At 42.7% G+C, this 17,513-nt stretch overlaps 2 protein-coding genes across 2 annotated transcripts in view; one reads left to right on the top strand and one right to left on the bottom strand.

Moving 5' to 3' along the window:
- Positions 1-2,890, bottom strand: part of FGL1 (fibrinogen like 1) — a 46,770-nt gene extending 43,880 nt beyond the window's left edge. Inside the window, exon 1 of the mRNA XM_065405639.1 lies at positions 2,787-2,890. Within this exon, the coding sequence (XP_065261711.1) occupies positions 2,787-2,890 (104 nt within the window). The remainder of the gene's footprint in view (positions 1-2,786) is intronic.
- Positions 2,891-5,864: 2,974 nt separating this feature from the next.
- PCM1 (pericentriolar material 1) overlaps positions 5,865-17,513 on the top strand; it is an 80,916-nt gene continuing 69,267 nt past the window's right edge. Inside the window, exons 1-6 of the mRNA XM_065405173.1 lie at positions 5,865-6,017; positions 13,434-13,547; positions 14,246-14,491; positions 15,799-16,071; positions 16,938-17,108; positions 17,301-17,417. Of these exons, the coding sequence (XP_065261245.1) occupies positions 13,452-13,547; positions 14,246-14,491; positions 15,799-16,071; positions 16,938-17,108; positions 17,301-17,417 (903 nt within the window). The 5' untranslated portion in view covers positions 5,865-6,017; positions 13,434-13,451. The remainder of the gene's footprint in view (positions 6,018-13,433; positions 13,548-14,245; positions 14,492-15,798; positions 16,072-16,937; positions 17,109-17,300; positions 17,418-17,513) is intronic.

The following is a 17,513-nucleotide window of genomic DNA, read 5'->3' as shown; positions in this document are numbered from 1 at the left end:
GAATGGACCCCAAAAGTTCATCGAGTCCAGTCCCCTGCCTTCACTAGCAGGACCAAGTACTGATTTTACCCCAGATCCCTAAGTGGCCCCCTCAAGGATTGAACTCACAACCCTGGGTTTAGCAGGCCCCCTATTCCTCTGTCACTTGCTCTCTCCCACCTTCACTCACTTTCACGGGCTGGGGCAGGGGGTTAGGGTGCAGGAGGGGGTGAGGGCTCCGGCTGGGGGTGCAGGCTCTGGGGTGGGGCCAGGGATGAGGGGTTTGGAGTGCAGGAGGGGGCTCCGGGCTGGGGCCAAGGGGTTTGGAGTGTGGGAAGGGGTTCTTAGCTGGGGTAGGAGGTTGGAGTGCGGGATGGGGTGTACCCTCTGGCTGGGGGTGTGGGCTCTGGGTTGGGGCTGGGGATGAGTGGTTTGGGGTGCATGAGGGGGCTCAGAGCTGGAATAGAGGGTTGGGGTGCAGGAGGGGTGTCAAGGTTGAATCCACACTCTGCCACTCCAAGTGCAGAAGGTGGGGACCTGCAAGGATTCTCAAAATTAATACTTGCCACTCCAGGCTTGTATTAAACTCCCAAGGTTACAGCTTTTCTCTGACCTTGGCTTGGTAAATGCTGCCACCACCCAAATGCAAAAAACAACCCATCAAAAAACACACTTGGACCCAGGAAGGAGCACTTGGGAATTCCTCCCTGTGGGGTACCCTCAAGCCCTTTCACACATGCCCTCCGGGGAAGAGCTGAAAAAGAAAACAAAGGAAATTAGCTGTTGCCACCAGCTAATCAAACAGCATATGCACAAACCTTTTAGGACACCAAAAATCCAATCCTGTTCTTAAAAAAGCTAAATTTTATTAAAAACAAAAAGGAAAAAAATACATCTGGAACATAGGCTTTTGCTAGATTTTAAAAGAGCAATTCCAAAAATTAAGCACCCAAACTAGCTTTCTTGGGGGTTCAGCTTAAAGGTTACAAGCAAACAAAAGCATCAAGGGTTAGCACAGAGGAGATCAAAGGCCAAAATAAAAAAATAAACCTGATTGTGTCTGTCTAAAAATTCCCTATCCAAATAATTTCTGCTAGGTATGGAAGATGAATTTTCATACCTGGTTCAAGCCTTACATAGCATTGCTGCTTCATGTGTCCTTCTCCAGAGAACAACAGACAAAGGGAAAGTTTCTTTCCCAATTTTAAAAGTTCTAGCCTTCCCATTGGCTCTTTTGGTCAGGTGCCCACCCCTTTTCTTTTACCTGTGGTCTTGTTAACCCTTTACAGGTAAAGCAAGCAGAGAACAGACACCAAGAGGGATTTTACAGCTAACTGGCTGGTTGGGTGTTCATAAAAGGGAGCTATCCTCTCCCTACTTCATTTATCACAAGGGGGTTTGAGGTGTGGGCTATGGGCGGTGCTTACTTCAGGGAGCTCCTGGAAGCAGCCAGCATGTCCGGCTCCTAGGCGCCGGGGCAGCCAGGTGGCTCTGTGCGCTGCCCACACCTGTAGGTACTGCCCCCAGCCAGGTTCCCAGCCAATGGGAGCTGTGGAGCCAGCGCTTGGGGCAGAGGCAGAGACCCCGTGACTGCCCTTTTAGCGGCCCCATGAGCAGGGTCCCTTTTTGACCAGGTGTTCCGGTAAAAAACTGGATGCCGGGCAACCCTAGTGCAGGGAGAGGGTCAGGGGGCTAGGGCTGCAGGGAGAGCAGTGCAGCTAGTGCATGGGGGACAGACTCTAGGTGGGGAGACTAATGGCTGGGGACAGTCCCTGGATGAGGAGCTAGATACTGGAGCACAGTACCTGGATATGGAGGTGCTGGGGGCAGTCCCTAAGTCGGGTGCTGGGTGCTGAGGGGAAGTCCCTAAGTGGGAGGCTGGTTGCATAAGAGGTCAGTCCCTGGGTGGGGGACTGGATTCTGGAGGGGGCAGTCCATGGGGGCGGGGGCTGTTCTGCCTTGGATAGGGCACCCTGTCTCTGCAGGACAGGCATTTGTGCCAGCCCAGTGTTGAGGGATCTAGATTCTGGGTGAATGGGGGACAGTCCCTAGCAGGGGGGCTGGGTGCATGGTGAGCAGTCCCATGCACCCGACAGGGCTCCCCATCTTTGCAGGCAGGCTCCGCAGCCGCACTCTCTGGGCGTTCAGTTCAGCCGCACCACCAGCAGCAGCACGGAAGTGAGGGTGGCAATACACCATGCCATGCCACCCTTACAGTAAATTAATTTTTAACAGTTAATGTTTTTACTTATTTAGCTACTTTAAAATGTTCTTGGTAGACATTTGCCGGTGTTGAAATGAAAGACACTATATCAATTTGAATCGTATTTCTGTCATATAACAAATACTAAACCTTATTTTTTTTTAGATGTACAGGCAGTACATATATATATATATATTGTGTGGATGTGGCCCACATAACACATACAGAGCGGCATATGTGACCCACAATGATAAATAGGTTGACAACCACTGAGCTAGATGCTGCTGCCATCTGCAGGACAACAAGAGGTACTGCTCTGTCACAACAGAGTACATCTCTTTATCTGAACCATTTCCAGTATAATGCTGATTATCCATGCAGGGCAATAGAGGGCGGGAGAAAAAGACATTACTCAAGTAATAGATGCGGAATTATTTTAACAAGTATCTGTTACATGCTCTAAACTGAGATTATTAACTGCACAATATTTATACAGATGGTAATGGTACAAATCAGCATGATCTATTACAGGAAGTTGATGCATATTCTTTTTTGAAAGTGATTTCACTTATGGAAACATAGGAATATACCCTTATGCCCCTACCTGCTGTGGGGACATTTGCCATAAAAATCCAAGAGATTCGCTGCCTCACAGAGTTTCTGGTCCTTGTGTTCTTCTCGCACAAAGGGGATCAGTTGATGAGCCATGGAAAATAACTTCCTGCAGCTGTTTTTTTGCTAGTGTAAAGTAAAATAAGGTGATGAAGGCTTTAGTAACAATGTAAGTCTCCTTTACCATATTTTTAATGTATCATAAAGAAAACACACACTGCACGGGATCAGCATTCAACAGTAAACCACAAACAAATTCCTAGAGCCTCCTGCTTTGGGAGTCTCAGGTAATATAGGCTTGGGAATTCATGGCCCCTTTTCCCTACTTCTGGGAGTAGTAGAGGTATGATCAACTCATGATTGGATACCCCTTTTGAGCTGCAACCTTTGCTCTTAGTTAGGGACCTGGATATCATATGGCTACTATATCACCTGTCACTCTGGGAAAAGCTTATATAAACACAAATGGTGAGTGCTCTAACCATTGGTCTAAAGGACATAAGAGGGGGTTGCACCACCAGCAGACATTTGGTGTGGGTTTAGACGTGCTCTGAGTATGTCTACGGGATTGGGCCCCAAAGGGATAGCAGGCAGAGGAACACTCAGTTTGTGAATGTGAGTTAAGCACGGAGCAGTTGGGCAGCGTCAGGACTTAGGTGGCTGAGCACGTACCCGACTGCCAAAATTTAAGCACTTTGGGGATTTTAATGGCAGAAACTTAAGCACATAGGGAATTAAGGTGCCTACAGGGCTAGGCAGCAACTGAGCAGGGGTTTTCTGAATGTCAGTGATGCCTAGATGTTGGACATTCCACCCCAGGTATCTTATTTTTAATACAGAGATGTGGCTGATAGAGACCACAGGACACCTTAGCAGGAGTTATAGCATATTAAAAGTAACCTTGTATGAAGTAGACCAACAGGTGGTAGGCGTGAAGAGCTGATGTAAAGAGCTGCAGAGAGGAAGCCAAAGTGTTATTGATCTTACAAAACACAGGTATATGTTAATAGCTGGCGCTTAAGACTATGTAACTATTTACGTATAAACAGATATAGAGTTCTCTCCTATGTGCTTTTGTGTGTGTGTGTGCTTCTTTATGATGTATAATGAAGGCCTGAAATTACACCTGTGTGATAATGCAGGCTTTTGTTTTTTTCTCTTGTTGCTGTGTAAAAATACCTACAAATGACACAAAACAAAACACACAACAGGGGAAACAGTAAAAAAGACTATACACAGTGTGCAGATAAATGCACAAATTACATGTGCTGAAAGGAAGATTTTTCTCTTTAATCTTTTATTTATCATTTTATGTGTGACTTATGAGAGAAGATGAAAAATTTTTTAAACCTAACTATGCACTTTAAACTGATGTCTCTATTGCAGTCTAAATAAAAATAACTTCTCACACTTGATGACTGATGTCATGATCCTATTAGTATGCCATGAATTTAAAATCTAAAAAATGTTTAATATCTTTTATATATAACCATAAAGAAGTAAACAAAAGGCACAATCCCAACAATTCTCCTTCCTTTTTAGGACACCTGTAATGCAGTTAGATCAGTGGTTCTCAAACTTTTGTATTGGTGACCCTTTTCACACAGCAAGCCTCTGAGTGTGACCCCCCCTTATAAATGAAAAACACATTTTTTAAAAATATTTAATTCTATTATAAATACTGGAGGTGAAATGGGATTTGGGGGTATGGAGGCTGACAACTCATGTCCCCCCACATAATAACCGTGCAACCCCCTGAGGGGTCACAACCCCCAATTTGAGAACCCCTGAGCTAGATCAATATGCAGTACGAGTAGCTGAAAGCCTGCATTATCACACAGGTGTAATTCATAAAGTCAGGTGGTAAAATAGCTGAAAATGGTTGAGAATTTAAAAACTCGATGGTAACAGATTGCAAAGCCCAGTGATGATTGAATTTGCTGATATTCTAATCAAAATTAGCTCTCTATCATACTTGTTGCTGTTTCTGTCACTTCACACAGACTTGAGAGACATTCTAGGCTTCAGTGATACATGTAGAAAGTGACAATCGTGGAAGATTTGTTTTGATTTGTGTGAGTGGTGAATAATGATGTGTGCAAGGGTGAGGGAATGTGAGTTTGGGGCAACTGCATGGGCTGGTTGTATTGTTTTGAAGAATTGTGGCAGTTAGGCCCTGTCATCCGCTATGTGTGCAGTCTCCTCCCAGACAACCCATGGGACTGTTGTATGCATAAACATTAGCTGATGAAGTGGGCATTCACCCACGAAAGCTTATGCTCCAATACTTTTGTTAGTCTTAAAGGTGCCACAGGACCCTCTGTTGCTTTTTACAGATTCAGACTAACACGGCTACCCCTCTGTTACTAAACATTAGCTGTTGAGTAAGGGTGGGGTGATTAGTTGAGTTACATCAGAGATCACAGTGGTATCAGACTCTTGGCATGGGATAAATACATATCTTACATACTATAGCTCTGCATTGCACCAGTGTAATTCATTAAATCAAAATGGCTGAGAACTTAAAAACTGGATGATAAGAGACTCTGAATCCCAGTGGTGATTGAACCAGTGACATGCTGAACAAAAAGTGCACTCAACCCTGCTTGTGATGCAATGGGAACACCTGACTCAGCAGACACTCCTGGCTTTCGAGTGACAAAAAAACAATTCTTGACCCTTATTAGAGCACTGTAACCAAAGACTACTCTTCCCAGCATGCATTGCGATGGGAGAGTGTCTGTCTGTCTATCTCGCCCCACCCACCCATAGCCATCCTCAAGACCACTGAAACTACCAATCACACCATACTCTGCTCCTAAGTGGTTGGAACCCGCTTGGTCACGCATGGCATGCCGGGATTTGTAGTTTTGGTTATTCTTGAGGCACTGGCTCGATTCAGCTGTCCCAAGATTCCCGCCAGGAATCCAGTGAGCGGAACAACGTGAAAAAAGCGCGCTGTTCCAGCCTTCAGTCACGTGCCCTTACGCTGCCGCGGGGGGGGCAGCGCGGAAGAGCATCTCCGGGGCAGGTTACTAAGTAACGGTGTGTATCCGTCCGCCCCGCCCCGCCTCCGCGTACAGGGGAGAACCAAAATGGCGGCGAAGGTGGCCGTTGAGGCTTGCGTGTGAGGGTCCCTGCCCCCCCCCCCCCACCTTCCAACCAACCGGGCCCGCTCGGTGCCGCAGGGCGTGAGGCCCAAGGCAGCGGAGCTGCTGCCAAGGTAACACCGCTGCCCCGCCGGGGTCTGGGAGCCCGAGTCCGGCGGGGGGCGCGCCTGGGTGAGGGCCCCGATCTCGGTTATCCGGAGCTTCTCCCAAGGCGGGATCCTTCCCCAGGGGAGCGCCCAACCCCCGTTATTCCCGTGGCGCCGCGGCCGCATTGTTCCCTCCTCCCCCGCATGGCCTTTTCCCTGTCGCTCCCCGCGGGGAGTCCGCCTCTCGCGGCCTCTGAGGCGCCGCGGGAGGGAGAGCTGGGGCGGGCCTGTGTGGAGTCCTTGGTCTTCACAGCCCGCTCGGCCGGGCCCTCGTCGGTGGGGGAGAGCAGCGTAGCACTCGCCTTGCCTGGCCAGTATCGTGGCAGATAAAACGGCTGCCGACGGCTCGCCCTCTCCCGGAGCGGAGGGGGCCGCCGGTTCTGTGCAGCGGTTCCTCGCCCCAAGGTGCCCGGCCAGCTGCGCCGGTCGTTCCCGCCGCGTGGAGGTGGTGTTGGGGGAGGGTATGTTGATCGTTTCTCCAAGGAGACGCTGCGCGTTCACGGGCAACGGCCGCCCGACGCTTCCCTGCCAGCGGTCCTTGGCGCGGAGCCCGCCCGCCGGGTTTGCCGCTGGGAAGGAGCGGGTCCGCCCTGCTAACCGCCTCCCCACCTTGCAGAGTGACCCACTCGGCTCCTCCATCCCCGCTGGAACTTTCCTGCGCTGGGGTCTCGGAGCGGCTGAAGGGCAGGTAGGTCCTGGGTGCCCTGGCCTGGGCTTAGCATAGCGGTCATAATGAAAACGGACTTCAGCTGGGGCCCTTCCTGTGCCTGGCCGCTCGGTATCGAGCGTGTCAGCACCACCCCCACTGACAGGGAACAAAGGGTAGGAATAAATGGTAAATTCTCAGAATGGAGAGGGGTAACTAGTGGTGTTCCCCAAGGGTCTGCCCTAGGACCAATCCTATTCAATTTATTCATAAATGATCTGGAGAAAGGGGTAAAAAGTGAGGTGGCAAAGTTTGCAGCTGATACTAAACTGCTCAAGATAGTTAAGACCAAAGCAGACTGTGAAGAACTTCAAAAAGATCTCACAAAACTAAGTGATTGGGCAACATGAGTGATGTGGAGAAAGTAGATAAGGAAAAGTTATTTACTTATTCCCATAATACAAGAACTAGGGGCCACCAAATGAAATTAATGTGCAGCAGGTTTAAAACAAACAAAAGGAAGTTCTTCTTCACACAGCGCACAGTCAACTTGTGGAACTCCTTGCCTGAGGAGGTTGTGAAGGCTAGGACTATAACAGCATTTAAAAGAGAACTGGATAAATTCATGGAGGTTAAGTCCATTAATGGCTATTAGCCAGGATGGGTAAGGAATGGTGTCCCTAACCTCTGTTTGTCAGAGGGTGGAGATGGATGGCAGGAGAGAGATCACTTGATCATTACCTGTTAGGTTCACTCCCTCTGGGGCACCTGGCATTGGCCACTGTCGGTAGACAGGATACTGGGCTAGATGGACCTTTGGTCTGACCCAGTACAGCCGTTCTTATGTTCTTATGACATCTCACCGTTCAAGTAGCATTCCTGCTGCAGTGTTTTTGTTCACAGTTGTTTGTGATACATGTGAGGATATGACTGTCAACTGAAAGAGATTAGAGAACTATTTCTCTGGGTTTTTGTTTGTTTACATCGTGGGTTGGCAACACTGCTTTAGACAGTTTAATGTATAGCCAGATTTCTCAGTTGCCTGGATCTCCCAATAACAACAGACTATGATGGCAAAACTGGAGATTAGAAGGGAGCTTCATGAAGTGTCTGTGGTACCTGAAATTACTTTTAATTTATCTATTTTAAGTGGCTAGATTTTAAATTCATGTTGTCCCTTTAAAATCTCTAGTTTTCAGAACTTCTGAGTTGAAGATTTGTGCAGAATATTTGATTTACCCCCACCCCCTTCGAATTATAAATGTTGAACATTTTGAGCTTTTACAGCTCAAATGGATACTTTAAAATTTGACAAGAGACTATTTCATAACTTGACCCAGTCACAGTTGAGGTTATAAGTGTGCATAAAATAAAATAAAAGGCCTAAAATAAAAGGTTACATCTTGGCATTGGTTTGCTCTAGTGCCAAATGTTAACCGGACTTGTACCTTTACACAATTTGATCATTGCCAGTGTATCTAATAGGATCAGCAGTTTTGATATTGGATTGTCTTATAGCTATACAATACAAAATTGATGGTATGGATCATTAGTGCAAATTCTGGTAAAATGAGGAGTTGGTATGTTGGCTTTCTGTGACTATTTGATGATAAAAAAGAATGAACATTCTCAACCTGAAATTTTTGGGATTTTTTTTTTTTTAAATTAGCTTAACAAACCATTTTTCTGATAGACTATCCACTAACTGGAATGGCCTGATTTTTTTCTTTTTCTTTTTAAAACCTTTACTGGGTAAGAATTATTTTCTTCTTTGTTGTTAGTGCTTGTAAGGGGCTCTTCCTCCAGGGAGATACTGACCAATGGGAAATGGTGAAACTGACTGTATGCAAAGTGTCACCGAAAACCCAGAGAAAATAAACATAAAAGATGTTAGTTTGGCTAACTGTTCAGTTATACTAGTATTAGATATTGTGACGGTTGTAGGTATGAATTTTTCAGACAAATGTGGTTTCATTAAAGTCCCTTGTAATAAAAAAAATTAATTCTTGGAGATTAATGACTCTATGCTGAAGGATAGCAGGTTCACATAGGATATTAACACTACCTTGTAAGGTTTCCTTTTGTTGAGGATAGATTGGTGGAAACACAAAGGGAGAATAACAGGTCAGCAAAACTTTCATAAGCAAATCTCTTCTGCAAATAGCTGCTAGGAAGTAAAGTGAAAGAAAATAACACACCAAGTAAAAGACCAAGAAAAGCTGAACTTAATTTCCCATGCATGAAATTTTATTGAATTGACTATTTGAAAAGAGCTGCATGTGGTCTTAGTTAAAACAAACTAATCAGAAAAAAGAAGTTGGAAGAATTGTATAGCTCTTCAAGCTCATCTTAGTGAAAAAAATCTTATCTCAAAATAACCAATAATTTGCATCAGTTTCTAAGAATTTATGTAAGTGAGTCCAATAGGGATGCGGGTTTATTAGAAAACGTTTTAAAAACAAATGTAGGAAATCATCAGAATATGATAAGCTGCCTGGACCATGATTCAGCAAGGTCCCTAAGCACATGCTTAAGTTTAAGCATGTAAGTAGTCCAGTTGATTTAGTGAATGCTATAAACCAGGATTAAAAGTCCCAATGCCACTAAAATATTGGTAAATAGGAGAGAAGAGTTACTTAAGATTTCAGAAGTTTGCACAGGTGTAACTGAACTGATCTTGGCCTATGTACAGTCATAGGGTACGTCTACACTTACCTCCGGGTCCGACGGCAGGCAATCGATGTTCTGGGATCGATTTATCGCGTCTTGTCTAGACGCGATAAATCGATCCCGGATCGATCCCGGAAGTGCTCGCCGTCGACGCCGGTACTCCAGCTCAGCGAGAGGAGTATGCGGCATCGACGGGGGAGCCTGCCTGCCGCGTCTGGACCCGCGGTAAGTTCGGACTAAGGTACTTATAATGTAGCTGAATTTGCGTACCTTAGTCCGAAGTGGGGGGGTAGTGTGGCCCAGGCCATAGAAGTCTTACTTAAGTGGAAATACTCAATCCTTACAGGAGTTTTTATGTAGTAATAAAAATGTATCTGATCTGCATCTGACTTCTGGTAGATGCTAAGATCAATATTGCCCATTGTTTTTTACACTGGAAAAAATTGGCTGTTGTGATGGAGTCTTATACTAGACTTAGACAACTTGTATAACATCAGAAGGGAAGAATATACTTAACTAGTTTGATTGTAAACCAGATGGTTTTTAATCTTGCCAAGATGAACTCATTATGGCCAGTGACATAGGTCAGAATAAAATGGTTGTTACACTGTCAAGCCTTGCATATATTCACAGTGGATTTGCCCTTAATTGCACATTGTAGCTAAAACTTATTCTGTGTTTTCACTTGGTGTTGATAGTGCGTATTGATTTGAAATGAGGTCTCTTGAAAACAATCTTTAATAAATTTTTTGATGACATACTGTTTTCCTCCTCACTTGTATGCCATTGGTGGTGACATCTGCTTATAGCACCAGGTGCACTGCCCTCTCTAGAGACATAAGTTTAGGTGATTATACTTTTGAATGGCAAAGTCTTTACTTTTCCCATCAAAGTCACTGTTTAGTCCTTTTTTTAGCATCCTTTCCTCCCTCCAATTCTTGAAATACCCTTGCAGGAAAGTCCATCAGAGGAGTAGTATGTCTCTGCTGCTCCTGCTCAAACTTCTTTCATGTGGTGCCAGCAACAGTGTTTTAGTGCTGTTAAATGTGAATAGTGTACATTTTAGGTGTGTGCTCACCTTGATTTATCGGAGCTGTCGTTAGTTGATCTTGTCAGGTCTCTCATATACTGTGAAACAATCCTTGCAGAGCCAAGAACCAAAAGCTACTGTGTTACCCCTCTGCCTCAGCAAGACACCTTTGGTGGATCTGTCAGCTCTTTGCTACCCCCCGGCTGTTCACCTTATCAGCAAACTTCTTGAGACTCTGCCAATCTTGACATTCAGTGAACCCTAGTTCCCGAGCTGCCCAGGGGCTTCTCTCTGCAGTATCCATCTGCAGTCACTGGACAGTCACCAGAATTACCAAGTCTGCTTCCTTCAAAGAGACATGAAAGCCTGTTAGTTTATCTGAGGCCCACAGTTTAATACACAGGACTGAGATGATTTTATGGTAAAAACTAAAAATAAGTTTATTAATAGAGGACAGAGATTTAAGTGATATTAAGCAAAGATAATAGAATTACAACTGATTACAACTTAAAAAAAAAAAGATAAGCTGCTTTCTAGTGTCTAAAACAGGCAAATTCTCACATATTACAGTCAGTTCTCTGGGTCCTCACCCATGTGGCTGGGGGACTCACGTTTCACAAATTTAAAGAGAGCTGGCCTCTTTGTCCCTTAAGTGATGGATAACTGGCATGTTCTTTTGTTGCTCCTTATATTCCCCAGAGTTCATTATCTTTGCCTCAGGAGCCATGAAGAAGACCCCCTGGAATTCAGACTCTGGTCCTACTGTGTGTTTTCAAGCAAGCTGGTGCTTCTTCCTGCTGTTTGATCATTCTGTGTACCTTACATGCAATATACTTTCATTGTCTTTTGGTTGTAAAGCCTGACCACAGTGGACCGGCCAATATACGTTGCTTTGTTTAGGACAAACCAGTTCTACTTGGATTGTTTGGTCTAAACATATTTTAGTAACTTATTTCCAGCACACCTACATAACTCTTTACATTCTAACTGTACATGCATCATGCAAAAATATTAATGACTAGAGTATCATCAATTTTTATATGGTACCTTACAATATTTATCCAAAGAGTATCTTGTAACTGTGTGCTTTGTGTAGTGAGTTTGTCAGGCCTGGCAACAGTTGTTGCTAGACAGGGGCATTGAGGGGCTCAGAGTCACATGTATCTCAGCTATCAAAAAGATAAAGTCAAAGATAGTTTTGCTTGCAAACCTTGTAATCTGTTTAGTGCTTGTTCCTTCTATGGATTTAGAAAACTGTTTTCAAAAATAATACATGCTTACGATATTTTAATTTTTTTGTTTTGTAAATTAACCTAGCTATGCAGTTTGTGCCTAGGCAGAGGTGAACTACGGATTTGTTTACACATGGAAGTTGTACTGCTTTAACTATAGCAATAAAAGTGAAAGTAGTATAACACCCTCATGTGGACACAGTTAAATGAGTATAAAAGTGTTGGTAGCCAACTTATAAACACAGATGACCTCTGCACATACAGTATAGTGTGCATTATCTGTGATGTGAAAATGTGGGTTTTGGAATTAGTGGTCTGGGATGGGGATGAATGTCTGACCCACCAGTATTATATACCTTCTGGTTTTTTTGGTCTCCTATCTGAGCTACTAAGTTCTGACTAGCACCAGAAGAAATAAAATAACACCACATTGTATTGCATAATATAGCTTCAGAACATGGTCCTAATTTTCACCTGACAGCTTGGGCTATATTGAAAAGTGATTACTTGCAAAAGTGTGTCAATATTCCACTTCTGTGATTGAAGGTGGTTGTTATATGAATATCAGTGTGGGTGAAAGGAACTGGTTTCCTGCTCAACCCAGTTAACGTGTGTCACAGGTACCTTGACTACAGATTTATTCTTGTATTGTGCATGTTTGGTTTCGCAGCACTACAGTATATGTGATTACACATGGTTTGTGATCTTTCATACCAACACTCAACAGGATAAGCTAAGGATTCAGCTTTAAAAAGCTACTATATTTTCCCCTAATTGTCTTTAGCTATATGTAAGTGGGTGTTGCTTCTATCGAAACTAGTTAAACTCAGGCAGAAGTGATTTCCTTAACTATTGACAGAGTTAATTTAACTTCAGATTTGTTTCTAATGCAGACCCTTAGTTTATCTTACATTAGCAAAACTATTTCCTAGCTAAATACAAAAATATAGTGGTTCATATGTTTTTATTTTTCTATAAACAATATTTAGGATAAAACCCAGGGCATTCTCTAACTAAATGTTTGTAATTTGTGGTATAGCAAGGAAAAGGAATTCCTCTTACTGATTGTTAGCTAGTGTCCCTTTCAGTGCTCTGTTACGATATATTTTAGTATTGAATGAAGGACATTTTGCTTTGAATACATTCTTTATAGGAAACTTTTAATTCTTGGAAGACGTATTAGACTGACATCACTGTGGACCTGATGTTACTGTATTGCAGCGGTCGGCAACGTTCGGCACGTGGCTCGCCAGCGTAAGCACCCTAGTGGGCCGGGCCAGTTTATTTACCTGCTGACGCGGCAGGTTCGGCCGATCGCGGCCCCCACTCGCCGCGGTTCGCTGTCCCGGGCCAATGGGGGTGGTGGGAAGCGGCACGGGCCGAGGGATGTGCTGGCCGCAGCTTCCCGCCACCCCCATTGGCCCGGGACGGCGAACTGCGGCCAGTGGGGGCCACGATCGGCCGAACCTGCCGCGTCAGCAGGTAAATAAACTGGCCCGGCCCACTAGGGTGCTTACCCTGGCGAGCCGCATGCCGAATGTTGCCGACCCCTGCTGTATTGCATTCTTTATAGTGTTTCCAGGAACTAAAATTTCTTATTATACCTTTGTGTTCTGTATTACACAAGGTGAGGAATACTAAAATATTTTTAATTTGTACTGTTCTTTTATAATAGAACAATATGAGGTTTACTTTCTAATAGCTTATTTACAACTTCTGTGAGAATGTTTAGTTATAGCACCTGTCTTGATTTTTCTCTGAATTGCTAATTTTTGCATTTTGCATCAACTATAATTTTTTTATAGCATTTTTGACTGCATACCATGGCAACAGGAGGTGGTCCTTTTGAGGAAGGCATGAATGATCAGGACTTGCCTAGCTGGAGCAATGAGAGCTTTGATGACCGGCTGAACAATACGGTATGATTCATGTTAACTTTTTAATTGTCACATCATACTGTAGGTGAAAATTGACATGTAGATTCTACTGCAGTGATGGATAGATATGAAACCATAAAAATTGTCAAACAAAATACTATAGTAGAAGTTAGTTGCTTACATTCTGTTCATAAAACTAAATACATGTGTCCAACTGAAACAAAAGTCAGCAAACTAATGTATGATACAAACATCATAGATTTGAAAGAGCCCTATGCTGATATGAATGATCATCCTTGGTCAAGAGATAGCCTATCAAAACTGAGTCTCAAATCTAGCTAATGTATAAACCATTTTTGGGGTGAGGGTGTGGGGGAGCTAGACTATTTGATTGAAAGCCATAAGTGGGAATTTGCCCTCAAGGTTAAGCATTATAACCCACTGAAGACTGAGTAGAAGAAAAATGCTAGTGTAGCTTTGTTTCAAGTGAACAAATACTTCTGAAGGCTAAAAAGGTTAAGTGGACCAAACTTCCTGTCAGATTACTTATTAGTCATGCTTTGGAGAAAACTATATTATCCAACTTGATTCTCAAATTATTGCTTAAATATAAGTAGGTTTTGGCATTTTTGTTTTTTCTGTAATTCTAAAATTGAGTCAAACTCCAATTCACTGAAGTAAACCGTATCTTTTTTCACTAAAGAGATATTAAATATGCTTTTTTTTCTGCTTTTCTGAAGGACTGGGGGGGTCAACAGAAGAAAGCAAACAGGTCTTCAGAGAAAAACAAGAAAAAATTTGGTGGGGAAGGTGAAACAAGGCTTACTAATGACATATCTCCAGAGTCCTCACCCGGAATGGGACGGCGGAAGACAAGGACTCTTCATAGTTTTCCTCACACTAGATATATGACTCAGATGTCTGTTCCAGAGCAGGCAGAATTAGAAAGGCTTAAACAAAGAATAAACTTCAGTGATCTGGATCAGGTTTGTGGATATGTATTTGCGAAAATTGTATAAATGTGAATATAAAACCACACAAACCTGCTAAACTGTCTTTGTTAATCTGACAAACTTCAAAAGGGAAGACTTTGAAAGTCAGTGGCTCAAATAAAAAATGTGCATTGACGTCACGTAGCAAATAATAGTCCAGATTCTGAACTGGAAAAAGTGTAGAAAAATACATATATTCTGGATCATGGTGTCCAGATACATAAGGGTAGGTCAGCTACTTTCACTAGACAGCATACCTGAAGGTTGGCATATGGTGTCACGCTGTAATATAATAAATTGCAGTTCTCCAAATCAGTATTTCTCTGTGTGTATCACATCTGTGAGAGTTAGAGGTTATTTAGTACCTGCCAATCTTGAAAGTATTTTCTTGAAGGCATTACTTCCTGAAGTAATGTAATTTGAGACTCTAACCCTGGTTATTTCTGGATGGTGTGCCTTGTGGCAGAATGGAATGTCATGTTTTTACTACACTTCTGCCCTAAATTTTTGCTGAATTTAAGTTTTCAATTAAAACCGTGACCTCTAGTCTTTATGGTTGTAATGATAATCTTCCAAATGTGACCCATTGCTTTGCAGTCTTCCCAAATCTGAAGACAGACAACTCTAGAATTTCTGTTGCTGCTCTTAGCTTTTCAAGGAACAGTAGAGTGGAACTGATATACTTAATGTCACGGTTGCACACGGAGTTCTGAATAGCATCAGTAAACATTCCAGCCTAGTAGTGGCAGAAGAAAGCTCTGGAGCTATGGTTGGGGGAAGATAACCAATAAATGCAGTCTAGAGTAGGGTGGGAGATCATCTTCCACACAGGAAGAGCCTATAGAGAAATTCAGTATCTGATGCTATTCTTTGTTCCAATTCAGTAGTCAGGAGGCTATGGGATAAGTACCTTCTTTCTCATGCATTTGGAAGGGAAGATGTGGCTTCATATTATCAGGCATGAAGCTGGAGTTTAGAGCAGGGTCCAGAGACAGCACCCTGATAGGAATTCTAGAAGTCTCCCTGTCATTCCCAATAGATTGGTTGGAAGGTCAGGCTTCTGACCAGAATCTGCCTGGTGGAGATGATTTTAATCATCTTTAATATCAGCTGTCAGCTAGTAAGTTTAGTTCTCTGGCTAGTAGGTTTTGTAGTCTTGTTTTTTTTCCAAGCTATGCCTAGTAACGCCACATGATGGTACCACTCTATTGTTCAATTGTGAACTAATAAAAATAGAACAATGTTTTTGAAGGAATATTTAAGTAATATGTAATAACTTCCTTTGGTTTGTTTTTATGTAGAGGAGCATTGGAAGTGATTCTCAAGGCAGAGCAACAGCTGCTAACAACAAACGTCTGCTTAATGAAACCCGAAAACCGTTCAACTTCCTATCACTGCAGATTAACACTAACAAAAGCAAGGATGCTGCTACAAGCCCTCAAAAAAAAGAAACTGGTGGATCATCACAATGTAAAGAGTTATTTGCATCTGCTCTAAGTAAAGACTTTTTGCAAAATTGTCAGGTGTCTGTTCAAGAAGATGGAAGAGGAGAACCTGCTATGGATAGTAGCCAGGTATTGTTCGTGACTCAGCCTATTCCTATTGCAATCTCTTCCTCCTACAATACCAGAACTTTTAGAAAATGTCTAATTTCATTGTTGCTTTGTAGACACCCTGATGAAGCTTCCTAGAAAGTTTCATTAATTTTTAAAATTAATTCCGAATGGTTATTATGAAGGTTTATATTTTGCTACTCTTAATTGTTTACAAAGTAACTTGCTTCAGAACACATGAAATGAGATTTAAAATGTACTATGTGTGGGAATGCTTATGATCACATAATGCTAGTAACTCTGCATACTGAGAGAGAAGCAGTTTATTTAATACACCACTTTTAAACTTAGAGATTGACCTGATTACCATTTTAATTGTTTTGGTAATTTCTAGGACTAGCATACAAATTGTGACATAATGTTTAGAGAAAAAAGAACAGGAGTACTTGTGGCACCGTAGAGACTAACAAATTTATTAGAGCATAAGCTTTCGTGGGCTACAGCCCCCTTCTTCGGGCTATTAGAGCTTATGCTCTAATAAATTTGTTAGTCTCTAAGGTGCCACAAGTACTCCTGTTCTTTTTGCGGATACAGACTAACACGGCTGCTACTCTGAAACCAATGTTTAGAGAGATGAGCTCAATAGTGCACCTGGTATCTGACGGAAGCAACATTCATCCTCAATCTTGGAACTTTATGCACATGCTGCATCCCTGTTGAAGTCAGTGCCAACTGTAGGATTGAGACCATAAACTCTAGTATGTCACCTTTCATTTTATTTACATAGGTGTGGTATAAGTTAAATTATCACCCTCGTCTTGTGGATCACAAATATCAAAACTATTTATTGATTAACTTACTGAGTAATTTCAATGTCTTCTCTGCAGATTGTGAGCAGACTAGTTCAAATTCGTGACTATATTGCTAAGGCCAGCTCCATGCGGGATGATCTTGTAGAGAAAAATGAAAGATCTGCTAATGTTGAGCGCTTGTCACATCTCATAGACCATCTTAAAGAACAAGAAAAATCCTATCTGAAATTTTTGCAAAAGATGCTTGTAAGTTTCAGCACTTAAAAAATAGATATAATGTCTCTCTTAAGCAATGTGAGAAAACTTTAAGGAGTCAGTTATTGATATTTTGATGGTACCACTGGGGGAGTTAACTTCAAGATACAGTACCTTCCATAATAATTCATTTTTACTACCCCATTTATATAGCTTTTGATTTATGCCGCTAAAATATTTCAGGCTAGAGAAAATGAGGAGGAGGATGTTCGGACTATAGATTCAGCTGTGGGATCTGGTTCTGTAGCTGAGAGCACATCGCTAAACATAGATGTGCAGTCTGAGGCTTCAGATACCACGGTAAGCTGCTTTTAGTAATTAAGGTGCTAGAAATGAAGACCTGTTTTTTCTTTTCCTGACTGATACTTGATAGTATTGTTAATCTGAAATTCAGTT

This window comes from Emys orbicularis, chromosome 5 (assembly GCF_028017835.1).
Source record: "Emys orbicularis isolate rEmyOrb1 chromosome 5, rEmyOrb1.hap1, whole genome shotgun sequence".
Taxonomy (NCBI): Eukaryota; Metazoa; Chordata; order Testudines; family Emydidae; genus Emys; species Emys orbicularis.
Note: the sequence above shows the minus strand (reverse complement) of the source record. Positions and strands in the feature narration are given on the sequence as shown.